This window comes from Phalacrocorax aristotelis, chromosome 5 (assembly GCF_949628215.1).
Source record: "Phalacrocorax aristotelis chromosome 5, bGulAri2.1, whole genome shotgun sequence".
Lineage (NCBI taxonomy): Eukaryota > Metazoa > Chordata > Aves > Suliformes > Phalacrocoracidae > Phalacrocorax > Phalacrocorax aristotelis.
In genome coordinates, this window is record NC_134280.1 from 13,193,073 (window position 1) to 13,215,826 (window position 22,754).

General features: G+C 41.8%; 1 protein-coding gene across 6 annotated transcripts in view; it reads left to right on the forward strand.

Annotated features, from left to right (window-relative positions):
* SEMA5B (semaphorin 5B) overlaps window positions 1-22,754 on the forward strand; it is a 274,422-nt gene that overhangs the window by 136,832 nt on the left and 114,836 nt on the right. For all 6 annotated transcript variants that reach the window (XM_075093032.1, XM_075093033.1, XM_075093034.1 and 3 more), the window contains 2 exons: window positions 3,082-3,287; window positions 18,781-18,880. In XM_075093032.1, coding sequence (XP_074949133.1) covers window positions 3,134-3,287; window positions 18,781-18,880 — 254 coding nt within the window. In that variant the 5' untranslated portion in view covers window positions 3,082-3,133. The remainder of the gene's footprint in view (window positions 1-3,081; window positions 3,288-18,780; window positions 18,881-22,754) is intronic.

The following is a 22,754-nucleotide window of genomic DNA, read 5'->3' on the forward strand; positions in this document are numbered from 1 at the left end:
TTTCTTTTCTTTTTCTTTTTTTTTTTTTTCCCCCCCAGAAGTAAAGTTGCAGCAGCTGGGAATGGCAGTTACTGAGTTAGAGTCTCTCTTAACATATTGAGGAAAAAAAATCAGAAAGGCAGCCTGGGAAGGGGCAGGTTGAAGGAGTAACTTTGCAATGCTATCCACTGTCTGAATCTTGTTCAGCTGGTGCTCTAAAGCTCTGGTGTCTGTTGTCCTTGATCAGTCTTGTCATTTACCCATTGGCTCACTGACTCCAGTAGATACCAGCTCAGGGCTGCATATGACACTGATTTTGTTCAACTTCCCAGCACATGAGAGCTCCACACATTTGATGGATGCAATTGGATGTAGGCAATAGGGGACGTAGGGAAGCATACATGGATAATGTTTCCTTTTCATCTTTGGTCATACATTACTTTCCACTTCACATCAAGTTTGAAACCATTATTTTCATGCACACTTTGGATTTTCCTATGACAATAAGGAAAAAGAAGATGGAACTAAGGAAAAAGAAGATGGAACTTTACTCCAAATACTGGTTACAGCTTTCTAAGGAACATTGAAGTCTCTTGTACTGTGGTAAAATCTCCCAGGGAAAGTGGCAGAAATCCAACTACTTGGCACATTTTACAACTAGTCCAGACAAAACACTAGTAAATGTACTCTGCTTTGGCACAGAATGGGCTGTGGGTTGTTATGAAGCTTTCTTGTATGCAACTTTTTATCATTTCATGACCCTGATGAGCGTGAAACTTGAATTTACTCATCTGCTGGTTCTAGACCACATAGGGCCTTAGAGGACCATGGGACCCTACCGTGTGTCTTTGATTTAAGCATTTTTTCACCTAGCTTGAGATCATTGTTTGGATGCTTAGTACATGAAAATGGCCATATTGGCTCAGACCATAAGTCCATCTAGCTTAGTACCTTATTTCTAGGATTAGCCAGTAATGGCTGCACTTGGAGGAGTAGGGCATGCATAAAGTGAGATTTCCGTGACTGCCTCTTCCAGTTTCCAGCAAGAATATCTGACAGTGAAGAATTCGTTTTGCCTCTTGTGCATTTCCCACAACAACCATCACCTATCTAAAGAAAGCTCAGCTTTGTCTCTTCTGGAACTTTTAGAGGATCCGAGAGCTAAACAAAACACATCTCCTTGGGGTTCACATCTCTGTGCTCTGTTTTACTTCTGGATCCATACCAAAAAAAACCGATGATTTAAACCAATGCTGAAAATGTAATCTGATTCTTCATCATCAATAATTTTCATTACAGCATGACTTGCACAACACCTCCATCATCTGAGATGCCACAGTACCCAGTTGTGTACGCCCTGCAGTATGCTTGTGCTTAATGACTAAATACTGTGCTGGCCTTAGCTTTGAATGATTTCACATCTCTCACTTCTGCCAGTCCCATTTTTTAATTTAACATGATACATGCTGTGTTAAAAAAAAAGGCAAACCATCCTTAGTGAAGTGCTGTAGAACCTCCTCTGGAGAACTGGAAGGGGGTTTTATCTATCCCGCATAAAGTCTGCATGTATATGGGGCTGGAAAAAATGTGAAATGCTGTAATCTCTCACTCACACTAGTTGGGAAATCAAGTCCGTAATGCTACCCCAGATCCTTAATGCCAACGCTATTTTCATTCAATGGTATGTAGCTGCTGCTGAGGACATACATAATAGATGCACTGGAAACTCATCTTCATGCCAGTGTTTAAAATGACAGAGAAATACAGATAAGAATAAAACATAGGATCCATCTTTCAAACCAGCTGTCTCCCATTGCTGCTGTAAGCAGTCCCTTGTTATTCCTATGATGCCTGAAAACATTTGTGAACTTCTTCCAGCTCCTTGATGTTGCAATGTTGTCCCCTATATTGGAGTTCGTTCCATGCCATGAGCCTGTCATTGTGTATCAGTGCCTCGTCTTACCAGCCACCAGCCTGACAACTTCAGCTCAGTGAAGGTGTTTTGGAGACTCCAAACAAAAATTCAGAGGTATTGGGCAATGCGGGTGTTGACTGTTACACTACCTTTATGAATCACTACACCCGCAGGAATTTAAAATCTTGTTATGTGTGAATTTAATCAAAATCAGATTTATCACTAGATAAGATCTAAGGGTAGGAGGCTCCATTTGTTTGAAAACACGTGTTTGCAATAATTGAACAAAGTTACATATGCACATCAGTAAGATTAAATTTGGCAATGCAGATTTTCCTAAGCTGCAGCAGCATCTTGGGGAGTTTGTGGCGTGGGCTAATTAATCCTCCATCCCCTGCCTCAGGCCTGGTAGGCCCAGGGGAGTTTTTAGAGCTATATCTTCTCTGCTGCTATTGTTAAAAACTGCTCACGTTGAACAGGCATGACTTTCCTGTCTCCTAGACTGAGAATGAGTGCTCCTCATCATCAGCTGTGCCTCAGCTCTTGTGACTGGGAGCTATAGCATCCCATGATAATGCAGGTAATTGACTCGCTTCTCAGCATTCTCCCATTAAGCTCTTTTAATTTTTATGTTACCTTAATTAGCACTTTCCTGGCAACACCTTTTAATTGGCTTTTCTTGTTTCAAGACATTTAAAACAGCAGTGGTAAAATGTATAAATCTCCTATTGGAACAGCATTGATTGCACATGTGTTCCAATGATGACTGATGTTGGCCTTTCCTTAGTGATCTCTTGAATATAGCATGACATTTAGACATGGACACATCATGAAACCAAGGAGTGAGGTATCTACACTGGGGGACACATTGATACCTGGAGTATTTGAGTTTTCATGTTGTCAGTGCTGGCCATTGCACACCGACTACTGTATACGGACATGTACCCCAAAGGTACACAGAGATACATATTTAGGAAGCTGTGCACTTCCATTCTCTTTGAAGTTAGAAGCCTGAATACAGTTGTAAACTGGGTGATTTTGTTTTAGATGCTGTTTGTGGAGTATTATCTTGTCCACTTAGCACAACTGGGGTTCAGATGAAAGGGGAACCTCCACCCTTCTCTACGCACGTTACACAATTTGGGTAAGCATTCATCTTTCTGAAAGTGGAATCATTTGTATTTCAGGTATCCTCCCTGGGCCTACCTTGGAAGCTAGATCTGCAGCCGCCCTTCAGTCATGGTTGTTTCAAGATTAAAGGCCATTTCCCTGTCATTGCCAAGCCTTTTTCTTCTCGCTTTTCATGTCTCAGCATCACAGAATGTACCTGAATATTCTGAAGCTGAACATCAGCAATGTGTCAGGAAAGAACACCCCACAATTGCTTTTGAAGGTAAGAGCTTCTATTCCTGTTTCAGGTTCCAGTAGGATGATACATTTTGAAGTCCTTGCTGGTGTTGCTATGGATGATGGTGTAGTCTGTGCTGTATACACCTGTGATCCACAGGCCAGTTCAAGTGGCCTGGTGAATCATATTCCCTTTGATGCTTTACAGCGTTTTAACTCTGAGGTTCACAGCAGTTACTTAATTCAGGCAGTTTTTGTACTACTGTCTACATACCTCCATTTCCAATTCTGCTACAGGCTTCCTGTAATCTTGTGCCACACTGAAATCGTGTTTCAGTTTCCTTTTCTCTAACTGGGATCAGTATTGCTTATAAGCCTCACCTGGCTGGCTGGATCCAGACAGTAAGTGAAAAGTGATAGAGAATTTGGACATATGTGAATGTAAAAGAACTATATTGTTTTAAAATTGCAGGGAGTGGCTGCCTTTTTGTTTGTTGCTTTTTTGTTATGTATTTATCATCTCTGCTAGTATTTTTTCTGTCTTTCATCTGGGCATTTAACTTGTTGAGGTCTTAAGAGTGTGAGAGGGGGCCTTTGTGTTGCAGCAACCTGCCAAATGTGGGCAATCTTTTTACTGTTCTTTTGCAACATGGAATTTATCTTGTCCTTATCCCAATTGGATTTTCCATGAGCGTACTTGTACTCCTAAGTTGCTGTCTGTCCAATCTGTCCACTTACCCACATGACAGTTAGATCATTATATTGGCACCACCATTATTTCTGAATTCACCCTAGACTAGTGTGTTAAGCTCAGTGTAGCAGCATCATCAGCTGCTGAATCTCCTTGCTAAAAATGGTTTCCTCCTAAATGTTGAAATATCGATTTTGTTCCCATTTAAGGCTTTGCAATGCATCTCCAGTTACATTCTTTGCTAAAGGCAATTAAGTACCTTGCAGTGTGTCTCTAGTTAGGTTCTTTGCTAAAGGCAATTTAGTTGTGGTTTTGTGACCTTTGAGATAGGGTTTCCAGGAAGAAAGTAGTCAAAGGCTTCCTTGCTGACCTTTCAGGGTTCTTCGAGAGAGCTTTACTCTTCTTGACAGAGGAGGAAACTCTGGTCTCTTAATTTGGAAAGTGTAAGAGATTTCTTGTCTGTTTTCCATTATCTGTGCTTTAAAGGTTTAAGTGGATTAAAGGAAATTAGCAAGATCTTTAAGTTTACATGATATGGCACTGGCTCTAACCTTGCTCCGGTGGAATGGGCAAATAAACCTTGATTTTAATTGCTAAATAAGTCTAACCATCTGTTTAACTGGGGGCAGGTGAAAGGAGAAACACTCGCATTTAAAAACATGGTGGAACTCAGTTGGATATTTAAATAGATAATACAATAATGACAATGTTATAGGTACAGGAAAGAGAAAAAGCGTGTACTCTTTCTATTAACTAGGAGCGCCAAACGTGGGGTTTACAGTGGATGTCTTTGCAGGATCCAGCACTGAGACAAATCAGTCTGCAGGGAATATTAGAGCCCAGATTCCTGATGTTGAGGAATTAGTAGGTATTTTTTGGCACTCAATATGAGTGCTTCTCTGCAGAAGTGATGGCTACGTAAACACACTCATAATCTGCCAGTTTGCTTTGTTTTAATCAGGCATGAATTTTTCACAGAAAAAATAATCTCTCCTCCCCTTTCACTGTTCTTGTTCCCTTCCTCTCTTTAATGATAGAGGGCAAAAACTGGTATGAGTTAATTAGAACTTGACAATTATACAAAAGAAATAAAGATTGAAAATTGCAGGCACTTCAAGAAAATGACCCAGATTATCATTTTGGTCTCTTAAACCCAAGTTAGATTCAGAGTTATTGTTTTTCCCAGCACCTGTTTCCTCGTGATTGTTCATGATACAGTTTAATCCTGTATTTTCTGCTGCAAAGCTCAGCTGGAAAATACACAGGAATAAAATTAAAGGCACGTTATTTCCAGTGCACATAGTATTTAAGTTCTATGGAAGAAGGCTCACACCTCCAAAACCACATCTCAGTTCATAATATAATTTACCTTAAAGCTATACCCTCTTCTGATGCCAGCACAAGCAGGTTTAGGCTGCAAGGGGAGACAAGCAGGGGAATGAATCTACACCTTATGTGCTGTTCCAAATTGCTGTGAGGATGTCTCCACTTAACAGCGTGGCTCATGGGCTTTCTGTGAGTCTCCAAATGCATGGTCCCATGGATCACAACCTGCTATACAATGGGAATGCCGAGTCAACAACTGAAAGAGTGACCCCAGCAGCAGCTCTTCTGATGCTCCTGCTGCCATGGGAAAGGATTGTGATACACCAGCAATTTTCAGTGGATGGGTGGTACTAATAAGTAAGGCCCCAGACCGTTCAGTTATACAGGATGCATTAATTTAGTGCCAGAATGAACAGATTAACAAAACAGTTTATGTTACAAAGGGGTTGAATAGCTTCTTTTTCACAACCTTGCTAGCCAGGCTTCCCATTGCAAGGCAAATGGGATCCCGTAACATGTTTTGTGTTTTCCAGTCTTCACTTCCCACCTTGCCTGTGCTCAGCCTCTCTTTTTATTGCACTTTTCCACCAGACTGCAATATTCTTAACATCCAGTTGGCTGAATAATATCCTTGTCATGGAAGAATCCAAGTAAAATTCCTTTTTGTCTACTCTTTAACTTATTTCCTGAGAAATTCTGCATTTGCTATGCCTCATCTCTTGCTTATTATATCTCACCCACACTAGTCAGCTGTCTGTTTGAACTGATATTTCTCTGTATTGCTATGGGAGGGGTAAGAAAGAGAGAATGCAGTACATGACCTACTCACTTAAGCAGAAAGGAGTCTACATATGCAAAATCCATTTATTTTAACTCTGTTCAGACCTGAAGAAATGCCTGTTTCCTTACAGAGCCTGTTCCTCAAACTACCTGCCATTACTTGTGACCTAGAGAAAATGATCTAGACAAGTCAAGGGACCTAAATTCTGGTCGTAAATGTGCTTAGGTTAAACCTTGCACTGCCAGGAGAGGTGGGGGCTGAGAAGGGCCTGCGGGCTGAATGATTTGTCCTGACAGACTTCACAGAGATCATGAGGGACAGGTTAGGAATTTGTGCTGTGAGCACCGTCCTGTCTGTTTGCTCAGTACCAAACTAACACAATGGTGCCCTGATTTCCCTGGAGCTTATAAATGATGTTCATTGTACAGTTCACCAACAATAATAACGTACCCAGTTTGGGCTTTTCATAATTAGATTGTTCTACTCTGTGCTTATAGGAAATCCAGTTAAAGTTTGATTTCCCTTGTCAGATCAATAAGAAAATGATCTTTTACTTCCCAGGAGCCTGTTTCTGGTGTCTTATTACCTATTTGGTTGTGAGTAGGTAGCTACAATAAGGTTCTTGCATGCTTGTTTGTTTTTCAGTGACTTGAGAAATTAGTGAAACAAGTCAGGTATAATCTTAGTGTATCCTTTTTTTATCTATACGTGCATGAACACATGCGTACAAGTCCTGTTTCACTAAACAGTATGTCATGCTGGCACAGCTCCACTGTGGACCACTCTGATAAGCCGAACACTGGGTGAACTGTTTCTAGTTCCTGTCAGTCATGCTCATCTTTTTGGTCTTTCCCATACATATCTTATAATCAATAGGTCAGTCCCTGCATTCACAACCAGGCTATGCCCTTGCCATACTGTCCTGTTTCTTAGCAGTATCCCTCATTGTTATATAGCCACTTCTTAGACGTAAAGCACCTTTGCTATTCATTAGAGACATTTGGAGCTCCTTTGTACCACACCCCTTGGGAAAGCCACAAACATCATCTGCCACATCAATACTATGTAAGATTTGTTATTTTGAGAGCCAGAGGCATGACTGACATGCATATATGTTTGTAATTGGTGCAGAGTGCTTGGTTTCAGCTTCTTTACCAAGGAAGTACTTTAAAGTTTGCAAACTCATCTGTGTTATATGAATCACTTGGATGTTCACAACCTAACGGGAAATCAGTTGTAGACAGGTTTCCACTTTCAGTTTCTATAATTATTTATTTCTCATTAGTTTTATCCATTAAATCGCTGTACTCAGGAAAAAGTATGATAGACTTCCCAGGTTATTCTCTGTTCAGTCTCCCAGGGCTTTCTCCCCTGGGTCATGGCAGTTACTGTAAGCTGGAAGAACATAATTTGTCCCTGCTTTAATAACTGCAGCCTGCCTTCATCCACAAAAACACCCCAACTGATCCCAGGCTGAAGCAGAGGAGAGAGGTGGTCTTGGTTAAATAGCTTATATTCCATATCTTCTCAGGACTGCAAATCTCAGCTGTGCAGACTGTATCATCATGGTTGATGTGAGTTCTCAGTGTGCAGCATTTGACCCATTGTCTAATCCTCAGTCTCTCCTAGACTCAGACAAGTTGCTCCGTCTGTTGCCTCAGGTTTTCAAAATGAATTAGATTGGGAGTGTTTAAATCTGGGATTTTACTTTAGACTGTCTGTAATTATTACCTCCTACCAGATGAATATGATTCAGGTTGCTTGAACGTAGCTTGCTATATATTTTCTCAATATTTTCTTTCTTTAAACAACATTTTATTGAAATGTGGCCAACTTCAAACACTGAAATCTGTAGGGAGCAGTTAAGTGTTCGCTTGTTGTATTGAAAGCAAAAACTGTTTTAACTTTGTGGGCTGAAGGATAATAGGGTATGATTTATTTCTTCTGAGGGTTCTTGACATTTTACCAAACACCCTCGCTATTGTTGAATTGGTCACTGATACATTATTCCCTTTACTGTATATTGATGGGAAAAAAGCACATTAGCATCCATTGACTCCAAAAACCAGCTACGAAAGCCCCTTAGGGAATTCTGATAAAGATTTATACTTTTCTTGAGCAAGTGAGATTTTGACAATCCAAACCAAAATTTTAGGTAATGAAGGATGAAGATTGTGGGGTGAAGTATGACAGGTATATCTGGCTAAACATCAAAGGGAAGTCAAAATACATTATGGGAGAATTGTCTTCTAGCTCATAGCCTTGCTGCCCTTGAATTTCCAAATAGGGAGTCCAAACATGAACTAATGATGGAGTGTTGACCAGAAACTGGTGGCATCCTGCGGGTGCTGCAGCATATTTGACCTTCAGTGCATTTCAGTATAGATTTTGTTTCCATTAAGCAAGCCTTGTGGCAATTTTCTTTTTAATCTTGAAAAATGGAACTGTGGCAAATGAAGCTGATATTTTCGTCTTTAGGGTTGATTTCAAATTTGTTTGGAAATTATGACTAATAAAGCCATAAATATACAGTGGTTAGGGAAGTAATTTGCTCTCAGGCAAAACTTCTGAAAATTACACCCAACAGCTCTCAATATATTTTTCATTCCATAATAACAATAATGATGCTAGTTCTTTGACACTTCCCCATTAACGGTGTCCAAGGGACTTCACAAATAATCACAATGAGATTTGATTGAAAAAATTATTCAGTGCTCTGTTCCTTGGGGCCTCAAGAAGAAAAGGGTCCTGGAAAATGCCCTTCATTCACCAAATGCTTTAGACAGAGCGAATCATGACAAGCAAGAGAAAAAAGGAAGACTTTACGGTGAAGCTTCAGGAAGCAAAGTGTAACTCTTACATACTGGAGTGAGGGAAGGTAGAACTTTAAAGAGGTATGATAGCTCAAGTGAAGGAGCAGCCTCTGACTATGAGTGGTGCTGATGATGAGAGGGAGGGCACGCTCAGCAGCAGGACTGAGTGAGGTGGGCTTATGACGTGTAGGAACAGGTACTCAGAAGGTCACCAGCGTAGTATGTGTGGACCAAGGCCATGAAAAACTCTGGTCAACAGCAGAGTAGTAATTTACATTTTCCAGAGTTACTGCTGGTGTAACTGGGGCTAACAGCAGCAGCTAACAGCAGCGCGTGCGTGGTCCTTTCTTTGGTGCAGTGGTTGGATCTAGGACATAGAAAAGGTCTGCCTCTTTTCAGATCCCAGACAGCACCTCAGAGAAAGGAAACAGGGTGGAAAGCAAAGCAAAGTGCTTTTCTTCTTTTTCTGTGTCTCAGTGCAAAGGCATGCCTTGCGGAGACCTCATTCTCAATTTTAAAGTTTACTTAGCATGGCTCCCTAGCTGAATAAGTTTGTGAGCCAGTGGTATGGCAGACCTCATTTATTTAGCACATCTGTTTCTGATGAGTGCTAATATATCACATTCTCCTAAAGCCTTCCATTCAAGGATGTGATTAGCTTTGAGAAAGTTCACTTTAGTACTAGCAATCTCATAAGAAATATTCTTGTTTAATCATGTGGGGTTCACCCTGGAAAGCTACGAACAGTCACAGCTCAGTCAAGCACTTAATATGTACGTACCTTGAAGTCAATGGGATTGTGTACTTGAAAACAAGCATATGCTTATGTGCTGAGGTAGGCCACAGTCAAAGTGTACAGCACTGAAATATGAAGTCTGTAAATAGAAACCCTAGCATATAATTTTGTTTCTAGAGTGTTCTGCTACCATAGGTCCAACTGGCCAAGTTGTTCCTCTAACATGGCTGAATCAAGTTATTCCTTGGCTTAGTATAGGATTAGCTGGACAAAAGTCTGTGATATGCAATACACGGTAGACTGGGTTAGAGGTTTTTATGATCATTTCTAGCTTTTGGAGGTGCAGATAAAATCCTGAAGAAATTCTTGTGCTTTGGCTTAAAAAGATCTGTCTTCATAGATCATCCATCCTTTCCTTTTTATAACATTGGACGATCTTTAGAATATATTTTAATAGAAGTGCTTGAGCTGCAAAATTCAGATTTGTGTTTTATACGTGGGGATTTCTCTGTTTTACAGCACATTAATAAGAGGTAGAGGTCAGCGGTGAAGCGTGGTCTTTGATAATCCTTTACTATTATTAGCCAGCTTCCAATTTAAAAACATGGTTCCTTATGAGAACAGGTTCATTTGAAAAGTCTTTCAGGATTTTACAACCTCTGCTCAGATTCATTGGTGTAACTGACTCATGGTGGGACCTTTGTCCACAGAAGACAGGAGTCCTCATGGGCCTGGCTTGCTAAAAAGTACAAACTGTGGATTTGACTTGGCATCTGCAGTTCAGTCTCTGGTGAGCCAGCAAATAGGGTCAACTTCTGTTTCAGATGTTCATCAAAATCAGACGCATCTGCTTCTGTGGCAGATCAGGCTACCTGCAGGTGAAACTTATGGAGAGTTTAGCTATGCTTTCTCTGCTCCATCCTGCTTTCTCACTAGTGAAAACAGTTGCCCTGAATCTTGCACCATCTCTGCTGGCACAAGTGGCTGGTGTAGAAGTGTAACTGTAAGGATAATAAAAAAAATTTGCCTCCAGATGTGGAGGAGGCAGATTGAATAATGGTTGAACAATGACAAAGGGGTGTTTTTTTCCCATCAGACTGCAGTGGCTGCAGGAGCCAAGATGCAGCTTGCTTTCCTATCTGAAAAAAGGGATTATACTGATCAGAATGTCATAGGAAGCTGCAAGTTATGCATGAGCACTTGCCATAACTTTCTCAGCAAGGGAGATTGCGTGACAGCTGCAGGGCTTGTCTCAGTAAACAATGGGTCACAATACTTAAACTCTGCAACATCCTTAAGAAAACAGGAAAGCTTTGGGTTTGCTGACAGTAGGGCTGTGGGTGGCACTGGTTAGCCGAGTTTCAGAAGGTGGTGGTGGGGCACAGGCTATGGCTGCATGACCCCATGCAGTTACATGTGGGGTAGCAGGCCAGGTTTTCATGGAGGGTTGTTAAGGGAGGCAGCAATAGGGTACTGTTTGCCCCAGTTAGTAGCCTGCTGAGGAAAACCAGATCAACTCTTTCCACATAGTCCCGTGCTATGTAGACACACACCTTTGGTCCTGTTGATCTCGGGCACGGCAGACATGCTCATGGCTCATGGACATGCATCCATATCTTACACTCTTGCAGCAGCGTGGCATCTCCTCTTGCCCTTGATCAGCCATTGCCAGTGAGGGTCTGCAATGCTGGATATTAGTTGGCGTTTAGGTCTTGTGGGGGTCCGAGCAGGAGCCATGCTGAAGAGGGAAGAGCCTCTCTCATGTTACATGACTTCTTTCCCAGTCCCCCAGCCTGAGGCCTGGGGACTTGCGGAGTGGAAGTCTCCTGACTCTCCCCTGGGGCAGATCTTGATTGAGCTTCAGCCTGCCCTTCACCATCTGCAAGTAGGAACCCAAGTGACACAGTGAATGGGCCAAGAGTGGTGTCTCTGATGGAGCAGAAATGGTGAAGAACTGTAGAAACATGCAGAGTTGGGAATGTGACTCACAGTCCTTCAATCTCCTTCCCAGGGTGGGGGGGTCCCAGGACAACTTAACAGCACACTTTCCTGTGCTGGGAGAGAGCACTAGTTCATGCTTATTATTTGGTATTTTCTTTATCTGGGATTGAATCCCTGGGTTCTTCCTGGTAGACTGTTGTGTTTTGCCAGCTGGTCCATATTAATAATAAAAAAGTAAATAAACAAGCAGTCGTAATTGTACTTTTGCAAAAATTAGGTTTGGACTAAGTTATTTTTTCTCCATATTTAAATGATTTAGCAACACTTGTTTTGAAGAAATAATTAAAATTTAGGAAACAAACAGTCAAGGTGCTTGGTATGCACTAGCAACAAATAGTGCCCCCCGTACATTGTGTGTTTTACAGCTAATTAGGCCTTGATACACTAGCCAGTATCCCTAAATCCATTTAACAATTGGAAGCAGTGAGGCAATGAATAGTTTCATGATTTGCCCAAGACAGAGAGGACTCCAATGTCAGTGCCAGTGGGCACTTGGGACCGTGCCTACTTCTCCAGATGCAATTTCTCTCTTGGGATGGAAGAATCTCAGCAAGGTCAGTTCAAGGAGGAGCTGGAGGCAGTGAGGGGAGAGGCACAAAATCATCTAGATTTGACATAAATTTAAATGATAACATGTCGAGGTTACTATGATTATTGTGATTTCTATGGCTCTGAGAAGGTACGCCCTGAGTCTTCGGTTCTTTTTTTTCCCTTTCAGGGTGGTAAAGAGCAAAGCCTTTTCTTCTGACTCCTATTCCTTCGTAGCTGAGAGATGGGACTATTCCCTCTTTCATGATACCAAGAGAAAAAAAGTCTTATTCTTTCTTCTTTCAGCCATCTCCTATCCACATGTTCTTGGACAGCCTGCAGATAGACATTAGCAACTCTTTTGCTTCTTGCATCTCATTGAAAGGGAATGGCTCGCTGCAAGCAGCTATCACAGTGACTCTCAGGCCACTCATGAGTTAGCTCATTGTTTCTGTCATCTGCGGAGGAGTTTTGTAGTTGGCCAAGGTGGGTAGAATTGATTGAGTGGGCAGGAAATGAGGTATAAACGTGGCTGGAAAGTGAAGACTGCTAGAAAAGAAAGCAGGAGTGGGAGGGGACATGAATGTGGGGTCAGAGGGGTAAACTGAGTGAAACCGTGAAAATGAGACAGCTGGAACAATATCTGAGTTGGGTATGGTTATTGAGGGGAGAGAGGAGGAAACTGCTGGTTTGGCCCATTTTGTAAAAGAGGTTGTACTCTGGCAATAGCTTTCTAAGTCCTCATACCGGTGAGTGGAGATCAGAGATTTAAGAAGAGAATGAAGCTAGAAATCGCAGCAGTTGGAATAAGGACATATTTAATGTTCTATTAAAGATTTCAATGTATCAGATTAAAGAAAGAGAGAATACCAGTAATGAGGTGGAGGTGGTGATGGGAAGACAAGACAGCAGGGTGATATGTGTGTGTAGGAGGACTTTTGGGGTAAAGCCAGCTTGTGTTTTTTTGGCCTCGTGAGTAAAGTTGAGCTCTGAGTGCTGACACATTTGTTTGCTCAGCTCTGCCCGCACAGCAAAAGATTTCTCTTTCCCCTGATAAATTTGCTGAATTGTAGAGTGGTTTTGTGTTGTGGAGGCTACTTTTACATCTCAGCACAGGGTAGGAGTGAAAGTTATTTTCCAAAGACTATTGCACTAACCTGTGGTGTGACCTACAACAGAGAGCTAAACTTTAGAATGAGGCTGATATTAAAATATGATTAATTGTCAGTCTTATAAAGATAACACTGTAAGCAGGCTTTTAACCTCTGCAACCGTAGATGTGTCCACACTTGCTGTGTTTGAGAAGACAGGTGGTAGCATGGGTAGTCATTAGCCTTCTGATCTTTGGTTACAGCCTTGTTTGCTTGGTTTCTGATGGGTTCTGGTTGGTGGCCGACAGAATGGAAACCATGGCCTCAGTCTTAGCAGGCAACTGTCTCCTTCATGAAAAATGTTTTGAATGCTGAGGATAATTGAAGCAGAGGATGGTGTGAGATGGTAGGTCTGATTCTGAAAAGGGGACATTTTATCAGTCTATACAAAGAAGGTAGCCTGAGACCTTACCTTAAGGCACAAAGTACAAAGTGATTAGCATCTGTTGGTTGTTGTTGTGGGATACAGTGGGATACAACACTGGGAGTCCTTCAGGCTAGTGGGTGGTCTGAAAAAGATCTAAGTGGTTGACTACTTGCAAACTGGATTATCTGTCAGTCACCATACATAGTTTACCCTGTGCCAAGGCTGAAGCACACCAAAAGGAAAGGAGATTGTACAGTTACAAGGTCATGGCTGTCATCTGGGCCTCCCCAGGAATGCTGAAATACTCACACACAGTAATTAAACTTGCCATGAAGTTGTAAGCTGAGTTAAGAGATCTTATAAGAGACCATACTGAGGCAGTAAGGGAAACACTCGATGTGTGGTCAAGTTAACGCTGCACAAAAGTAGGTCTGAATATGTGCAGAAAGGTATTTATTTATTCCCGTTGAGTTTGGCAGGCCCCCAATGCTATATGTATGCTCTACTTCATTGCACAAGCCTTTAATTATTTTGCTGGGGCTTCATGTAATGTACATGCTTCAGGTTGTCTCTTCTGGAATGGGGGCCCTGGATCTTACTTCTTGTTTAACTTCCCTATCTTCCTCCCTTAAGGTCTTTTTCATGGTATCTTTGAAGCTTTTCTGTGCAGTCCTCCTGTTTTCAGCAGGAGACTGGTATTTCTACATGGTGCTACAACTAGTGACTGGCACTTGTCAGGAGGAGCTATTCCAGAATAACTCAATGTATGGACACCTTGAGCAGTGACTATACTGCTACTCAAAAGTATAAACAGGGCTCATAGAGACATGCCTGAATTGGCTTTCAATGATCCAGCTCCAGTATAGTTAATGACTTTGCAGCTGGCAGTGTAGTATTCATGTTGGGCTGCAAGCTCTGCCCAAAACACAGGAGAAATACTTGGACAAGTAATTAAAGATGAGGTTTTTGCTCATGAAGCCTCACTGGTCTTCAAAGCTAGCTCAGAAGCATGGATAATTTGTATGTGGGTATACCCTTATTTTGTACAAAGAATCCTTGGTCCTGTTTAGTTTAGCTTCTTTTGCTCCAGACTGGGAAATCCATGTCGAGAATTATTCCGGAAGAGGTGTTCTTGGATAACATAATGGTTAGCCATAGTCCGTGCACGTAGCAATGGCTTTGCAATTTCAAGACATGGGCATTTAACCTCTCTGCTCTTTCATGGTGTGTGCTGGATGCACAAAGCTGTTATGGCCTGCTGGAGATGGGAGCTACAAGTGGGCTCAAGTGAAATGAAGCAGTAAATGCTGTCCTTCAGACAGGCAAGTCTCAACTCAGTGTTTACATACTTCTTTCCTCCAAAACATACAGTGTAAGGTTGAGGTGGGGAGCAGCTGGTTTTGAGGAGATGAAGGCTCAAGTATTACTAGGTTTCCCACATCTTTAGAAGCTGATCCAAACCCCATCAAGCTCAGTGGAAAACCGCCAATGATTCGAAGAGCCTCTGGATCAGGCCTTTAAACCCAGCTCCTGCAATTTGGCACACTGTCCTCTGTGCAGCTGACTAATCCTCGTCCCAGTCCTGTACTCTCAGGAAGCCTGTGCAGAGCAGCGTGCTAGCAGGCTGCAAGGACCACCTTCCAAAATGACATAGGGCCTCTTTTCACCTTGTCTTATGCATGCATAATATCTTAAGCACAGCTATGTCTGTAGACTTACATTTCCTGTGAAGCTTTGTCCTCTTTGCAGCTGGATACCTGAACCACCTTGAGCTGTGGAGGGACTTGCAGAGCTTTAGAGGCTTTGAATCAGATGTCTGGTGATGGGTGGTGTTGGAAACTATTAAACTTTTGTTCGTTGGTCCTCGTGTGGAGGAAGTGAGAGCATGGATCTTTAACCTCCTGGAAATGATTAGAGATGAGAAGCACAAAGAAGGCCTTGATGAACATTTTGCCCCCAAGCCATGTGGTTCCTAGCTTTCCGGCTCCTGCTGCCGACATGCAAAGCCAGGGCCTTGGTTTTTAATTTTTCATACTGTTTTAAAACAGATACTTTTGCAAATGTAAACATGCCCCAGCACTGAAGGTTTCCAGCCAAATTAAAGAGTCAGCACTAGAAAAATCAGCCTTCTGAGAAAGGTCAAATACAAGCAAACTCTGGAGTTCATTGGGTCCATATGTGTAAACTTCAGCTAATATGGGATAGACCCAGGGCAGCACCTATCTTGCAGAACTGAGCTAGTTTCAGAATGAAAGGCTGGAACTGTCCTTAGGGATGCCTGTGGTCTAAGCAGTAGATTTGAATGTGTTGAATGAAAAAAGACCCGTGTCTTGACTCTTGGTTGCATTTCCCTTCCACTTTATCCCTTCCCTCATAACAGGAAGAATGAAGGTTGGGAAGGAAAATGTGCCGTTTGGCATTAATTCTGACAACTCACATTTAGACATTCTTATCTGGGACCATGCTGGGTTTAATAATCTCCAGCTACATGCCTATAAAAGCTTAATTTTGCTATGAGGATGCATGCCTTGCAGCCTTTAATTTAATAACCGGGAAGGGTTTCTTTATAAGTTGTACCACCTGCAGTAGTAATAGAAATCAAGACACTGCCTCTTATTTCTTGGGCTTGATTGACATTTCAGCCAACATGGAAAGATTCAAACCACCTACTGCCTTTAATTTTTTTTAATTATTTTTACCTGTAATTTGTCAGAGCTTGCCATTAAAAAGAAGAACTGATGAGTGTACCTTTCTGAAGTGAGGAGCTTTTGCTTAGAGCAGCAATTGAAGAAATATTCTTCCTGCCACTGCACTGTAATAGGGGGTTGGTTACTTAGTAAGAAAGAGTTGGTAGGAGAGGAGGTAAAATGACAAGAGAAATTATGGCCTAAAAGCAGGGTCCTTAAAAGGCATCATCATTATATAGCAATCCCCTAATCCCACCCCCATCAGCCAACAGAAATGCCAGGAGATCTGCAGCACATGTCAGCTGGCTAACCTGCCTGAAAGGTGTTATTGTTGCTGGTTCTGCTGCTTGGCTCAGAAATGTCTCTGCAGCTAAAGAGCTACAGGAAAAGAAGACAGAGCCCCATTAGTTAGGAGAATGCCAGAGGTGAAACTGCAGTGCCTCCCTGGTGCTAGTACATCATTAAGGGTCCCAGAGGAGTGTAGGAGGTAGAGAGGCTTGAAGATTAGATGGGCTGAGTGATTCTTTAACTCATGCCTTTTCATTGAAGAGCAGAGGAGGTACACGTGTTGTGTGTGGTTACACAGTGTGACAGGAATGCTGAGAAGGGCTGGAAGCCTCCAGCTCCGGGTGACAGGGCTTTTAAATTGTGAGGCTGGAGATCTTATTGTCAGAGAGACCCTGGCAGTGTCCAGTTAGGCAGGGCATGGGACCAGGCCTGTTGGTGTCCAGCTCCATGGTAAGGGGGCTTAGGAGCTGTTATGAAACATGGTGGTATTAAGGGCAGAGGCAGAAGCTTCACGATAAGGTGGGGTGTAGGGACTTTTTAATGAGTTTTCATAAGGTTTTAATAACTGAAGGGCTTGCTTAAGTACCTGGAGGGAGAAGGGACTTGAAATTGCTCAACAAATATCCCTATGTCAATGGTTTTAAACCATTCCACATCTGTAATGCTACAAAGCATGCGAAGATGCCAAGGGTCTTAATGAGATTCCTCATCAGCACTGTTATCTCACCCCTACAGAAAGGGGAACTAATGCCTACAACAAAACTTTCAAACCCAACTGCCTTCGGTGAGACTTCTCAATTTATCATTGGGGATATAAAATGACAATGGAGCATGTTTCTTCAGAGCTCTTTTGAACTGGTCTGAACTGCATCATTATTGTTATGAGTCATCAAGTCGTTGGCCTGTGTATTGGTATTCTGTCGGCACAAGGCCAGAATACATTACCTTCCATGTTGAGCCTCCTGGATCTTCAACATCCAGTCCCTGAATGAGGCAAGGTTACTTGTCAACAGGTCACAAACGGATTACAGATATACTGATTCTGTCTCATTTGTGCCTTGCTCCCTCAGATATTTGGTATTCTCCATGTATTTAACAGCCAGTAGTTAAGAGTTGGAAAAAATTCTCAAGAGAATTCATTGCAGTTAAGCTAGATTATTTTGTGAAAGATACATATGAATCTATCCCCAGTTATTTCATGCAGTAAAGGGGTGTAAGGTGAGGGGTTGATATTCTGTGATCTGTGATATACGCAAGGTCAAAGTTGGTAACTGTACTGAAAGCTGGGATTCTGTGAATGCCCTAGCATCATGCCTGAGGGTACCCTAAAAATAGTAATTCACCTTTTTCTTTAAACAGGTGTATATTTTATTACATCAGAAGTGTCTGCCCTACATCTTTCAACTGATGTTGTTTTAATAGATGTAGTTTCTGGAAGAGCTTTGTCTTCACAAGCATAGCATAGCCAAATCTATTGCTTTGCATTTAACCTGTGTGATTACAGTTTGGACAATTGCCTAGTTTGGCAAATCCAAGCTGGTTGATAGAGCCAGTCTCAAGCTTGTGCAGTCTCTCAGCCACAAAGATGCTGTGATGATCCCCCCTGTCTAAATTAAGGAAGGATTTAACTGATACGGATCCCAGACATTTGGTAAAGTGAAACGTAGAAGAGAACATAAAACCTGAAGGAGAAGGTAAAACTTGTCATTGGAGCAGTCAGATCTTGAGTGCAGATCACTTCTACTCTAACTTGGTTTTCAGTTGACCCCACCTTCTCTTTCTGGGGGGTAGCAGTTCTCCTTTGCATAGCACAGAAGGCAAGGTTATGGAGGTGTAACGGCAGGCACCTAGTCCCTTTACACCCCTTAACCCTGGCACTGAAGATGGTTCCCAGCTTTAAGAGAAGTAAAATTGAGCTGCTGTTGTCTCCGAAACCAATGCTGACACTCCATCTTGGATGTGAAAATAGCTGCTGAGACAGCCCTGCATTTACGTGCGTTTTTTTGCACATTCTGTGGAAAATCGGAATAAATAGAAACCCTTTAAATAGATTATTAATTAGCCTTCCTCTGACAGATAACTCGGTAGGAAATCCATTAGTGGATGTGCGGGTGAACTCACTGCTTCTAGAGCAGCTTTATTGTTTTCTGCTTTCTCATTTTCGTTGCAGATCTGAAGCCCTGGGTGTCGAATTTCACCTATCCAGGTGTGCATGACTTTTCTCAGCTTGCACTGGATGCCAACAGGAACCAGCTCATTGTGGGAGCAAGGTAAAGATAATCTTTTAATTAGTCCAGGGTTGCTGCTCAAGCTTTTTCCCTTTGGGTTCTGGCTTCAGAGGAGAGTGTGTTTCCAGTTTACGTGGCCAGGGTCCCCCTGAAAAAGAAGGCTATAATTTATGTAGAGGGATTTAGACTCCTAGTATAATTGCAAGGAAGAGAAAATTACTAGAATTTAAAAAGAAAAAAAAAAAGAAAGATGCAATCAAAATGACTGGTTAATGAAGCAGAACGCTGGCATCTCCCTCGGTATTGTGCGTGTTAGAAGAGTTATAGTAAATCATTCTGCACCATCCCTCTGCCAGCACAGACATTTTGGTTTATTTGCCATGGCCAGACTCTCCCTCTGTACCAGGTTCATCTACACACCTTTGTATAAGTCATAGTGGCAATGTAAATGATTGCTTTGTTCTCTCTTAGAATTCCCTCCACAACCTGTTCGCTTCATCTTGCTGATACAGCCAGATCCTCACCTAATGCATTTTGGTGCAACTCTGTTGTTCTGGCCCAGAACTACATATATGGCTATATAATTAGCATATCTTTTCCCTTATTTTTAAACATTACTTTTATCCAGGATGCCATAAGAGGAGGGTGGAAACATACAAGATGAGTACAGGCAAGCTCTAACAAATTTAGAGCTGCATTTGTAACAGGGAAAAGAACTATGGTGCAGTGAAAATAATATACATCAGGAGTGGTTGAATCATGAGCCCCAACAGCAGCTATTTTTTATTGCATAATAAACAGATAAGACAACCCAAAAAGAAAAGACTAAGCATGGTCTAACAAATCAGTTTTAATATTTAGAATCAGATAGCATTGTGGTAGCAGTCTCTGCTATTAATGAAAATGGAGGAGGAGACTTCTTTCCTCCCAGGTTATTCAGCATTAGAGGACAGGGAGGTGAAGAGCAGAGCTGGAAGAACTCATGATATGAACAAGAGAAAAGAGCAAGGTGTGTAGCAGAGTGGGGAGTTTTTTGCTCCACAGAGGCAACTGAAGTGTGATTTAATATACATTTTCTGTGTGTATTTGTGCAGTAAATAATAACACTTACCCTCTTGTAGCTCTTCAAATTGCCAGAGGCCCTCCTGCTTCTCATACAGTAACATTTTACTTTTCAAGCCATGGCTTTACCTATGCTGGAATCTTTAACCAGCAATTATTAATATTTATTACTTCAGAACGGCATTGCTTTGGGGACGGCTGTGAACAGTGCCTTCTGCCAGGCATTGCACAAACACAGGCACATCGCTCTGAGGAATTTATAGTTTACATAAGTCAGCTGCACGGCAGGTTTCCCCCCGTGCAGACGCTGCGAACACTGACACACTTCATCCCTGCTCAAAGCCCAGCAACACACCCTGGAGGGAGTCTCCGTCTCCGCAAGAGTTTGTATGAGTGTGGTTAGACACGAGGCTACAATATCATTATAAACAGGGGAATAACAGCAAATTTGGCTTCCCGCTGGAAGTACAAAATATTGCAGTATATTGCCTCATGAGGAAGTAGAAACAAGTACTTATAGAATTTGCTTGGCATATTTAGTGTTTATGAAACACTACCCACCTGACTGGGAGACTGAAAGTTTCAATGGTGCCACACGGCTCTGGTGAGCAATTCTTGATCGAGTTAACGGAGATGCAATTTCCCAGGGTGGTTTTTTTGGGTTGGACACAGGCTTGGTGTGGGGAAGGTGGGGAGTGCTGAGCCCTTTCCCTCTTCACCATCTCATTTCCAGCCTGTGCAAAGTGACAGGGAGAGGTGCATGAATATGGGGGTGTGGATGGAGTCCTCGATGCTGCACAGCTCTGGGTGTGCTAAGCTCCTGGAGCTGTGCCAGAGAAATGGGAATGGGAAGTAAAGCCTTTTCTTTTCCCTCCTTCCCTGATAAATCCACACCTTGTTCTGGACTATTTTTAGGGGTGATTTTTTGAGTCATTAGTTGCTCGTGCACCATCTGCTTGAATTTGCAAATGAAACAATACCTCAAAGAGATAGGAGCTGTCTCTATCCATCTCTACAGGGTGTAATTTATGAAATCTAAATTTAAATGTTAACCGTGTTTAAATGTGCTACTGTATATCATATTAGTAGTAATGCCAGCTATTCTGGGGTTGTGGAAGGAGTCTGGGATCAGGGTGGAGTTTATAAGTACTCCTGCTTCTCAATTTCCTGGTTAACATCATTCTTTTAGATGATGGCATTATAAATTATTTCAGACTAGTTCTTTCTGTTTCTATTTAAAAGCAGTATGACCTCACCACAGCATCTCTTTGGCTTAGTTCATCCTGTGTTTCAAAGCTTCACAGAAAATGCTTCCTAGAAGAAAAGGAGATCCTGGGGCTCACGAGGGTTTTTGGTTTCAGGAATTGGACACAGCATGACTGAAACTGTAAGAGGTATTGAGGGCATACCATGCAGACGTGGAGCTGGAATAACATGAGCCTCAGATTTTTAAGCTTTATCCTTATCTGAGAGCCCTCCCCAGAAAACTGGTACTGTCTGAGTGCAAACCAGAGGAGTTTGATTAACTCCACTGACCAAACACCTGCCAAATCAAAATCCCAGAAACAAAAGAATTAGTTTCAAAATCCCACCATGGTTTCTAAGCAACGTATTTACTTGTCACATCATTTGTAAAATCCAAACACTTGTGAGTAAGGGTATGAATAGTTTAGAGCATTGTAAATCTCACACTACCCATATTATGAGCCACATTTCATTAAGTATAAAAACACACATTTCAAAAATTCATAACCTTCATTTTGACTCATAGTTTGCATGTTTTGTTTTTGCTTTCAATGCAGTCTTAGTGTTTTAATGTACCATTTTTTTTTCCTGTGAATGAGTGATTGTTTTGAAATGTTTGCTGCTTTTTTTCAGCTCTTGAGCACATGTGATTACTATTTCAGCTTATTTTAATGCGAGGAAAAACAATTTTCTAGGCCTCATTATTACTGAGAAAAAACTTAAAAATATGATCTGAACAGCTCAAAAAACAAGACACATAAATCCCCCCATGCACTAAAAACTGATTATTTGGGGAACCTGAATCCTGCTTCTTCTGTCCTAGGTATCAGCAATGCCATTTTTGTACAATGGTCCTGCTTTTTTGAAAAACACTTTCTTCTTTTCATCAAGAATAAGCCTTGAATTTTCAGACCTGAGAAACCTTTCAAGTCAAAGCCAATAAAGGAGCTGAAATGGAAACTGATTGCAGCCTTGACTATGTAGAAACTTCCATCCCTTTCTAATAGCGTGATCTGGAATGCTTATTGTCTTTACTTTCAATCTCTTTCCCATTATTAGATTTCAAATTTAACTCTGCTATAAAGCATTCCTAGTGAGCAGTTTGCTTTTATTAACTGAGGGTCTATTTGCTCTACCTAAACATCTGAAATCAAAGAGTAATGGTGAGGAAATGGGTGGCAGTTTCTCGCAGATTAGTGTCACATAATGAGCTATCGTTTTGAATTATAGACACAAGTTGTACATAGGCCGCCACGGCAGAAGAGCCACAGAGGAGATTATTCTGGTACCAGAACAAAGGCTAGGAGACTGGGACACTGCTCTTTTGTCAGTAATACAGCTGGTGAATGGACTGGGAAGAACAGCTTGAATGAGCTGCTGTATAATAAATGGTTTAACAAAGGAGATAAGCTGAATTTCCTAACTCGATGGGCAAGCAAAAGAGACCTGTGTTAAAAAGTGGTGACTTAAAAAGTGCAACTGTTTGAATTGATGGCATCTGCTTGCTGTAGCTCAAGGTCAGATCTAGACACTGTCAGAAACTGTGGAGAGCAGCAGCCTGCCTGGCAGCCAGACAGCCTCAGACCCTTTACCAGTGTGCCTGTGCTGT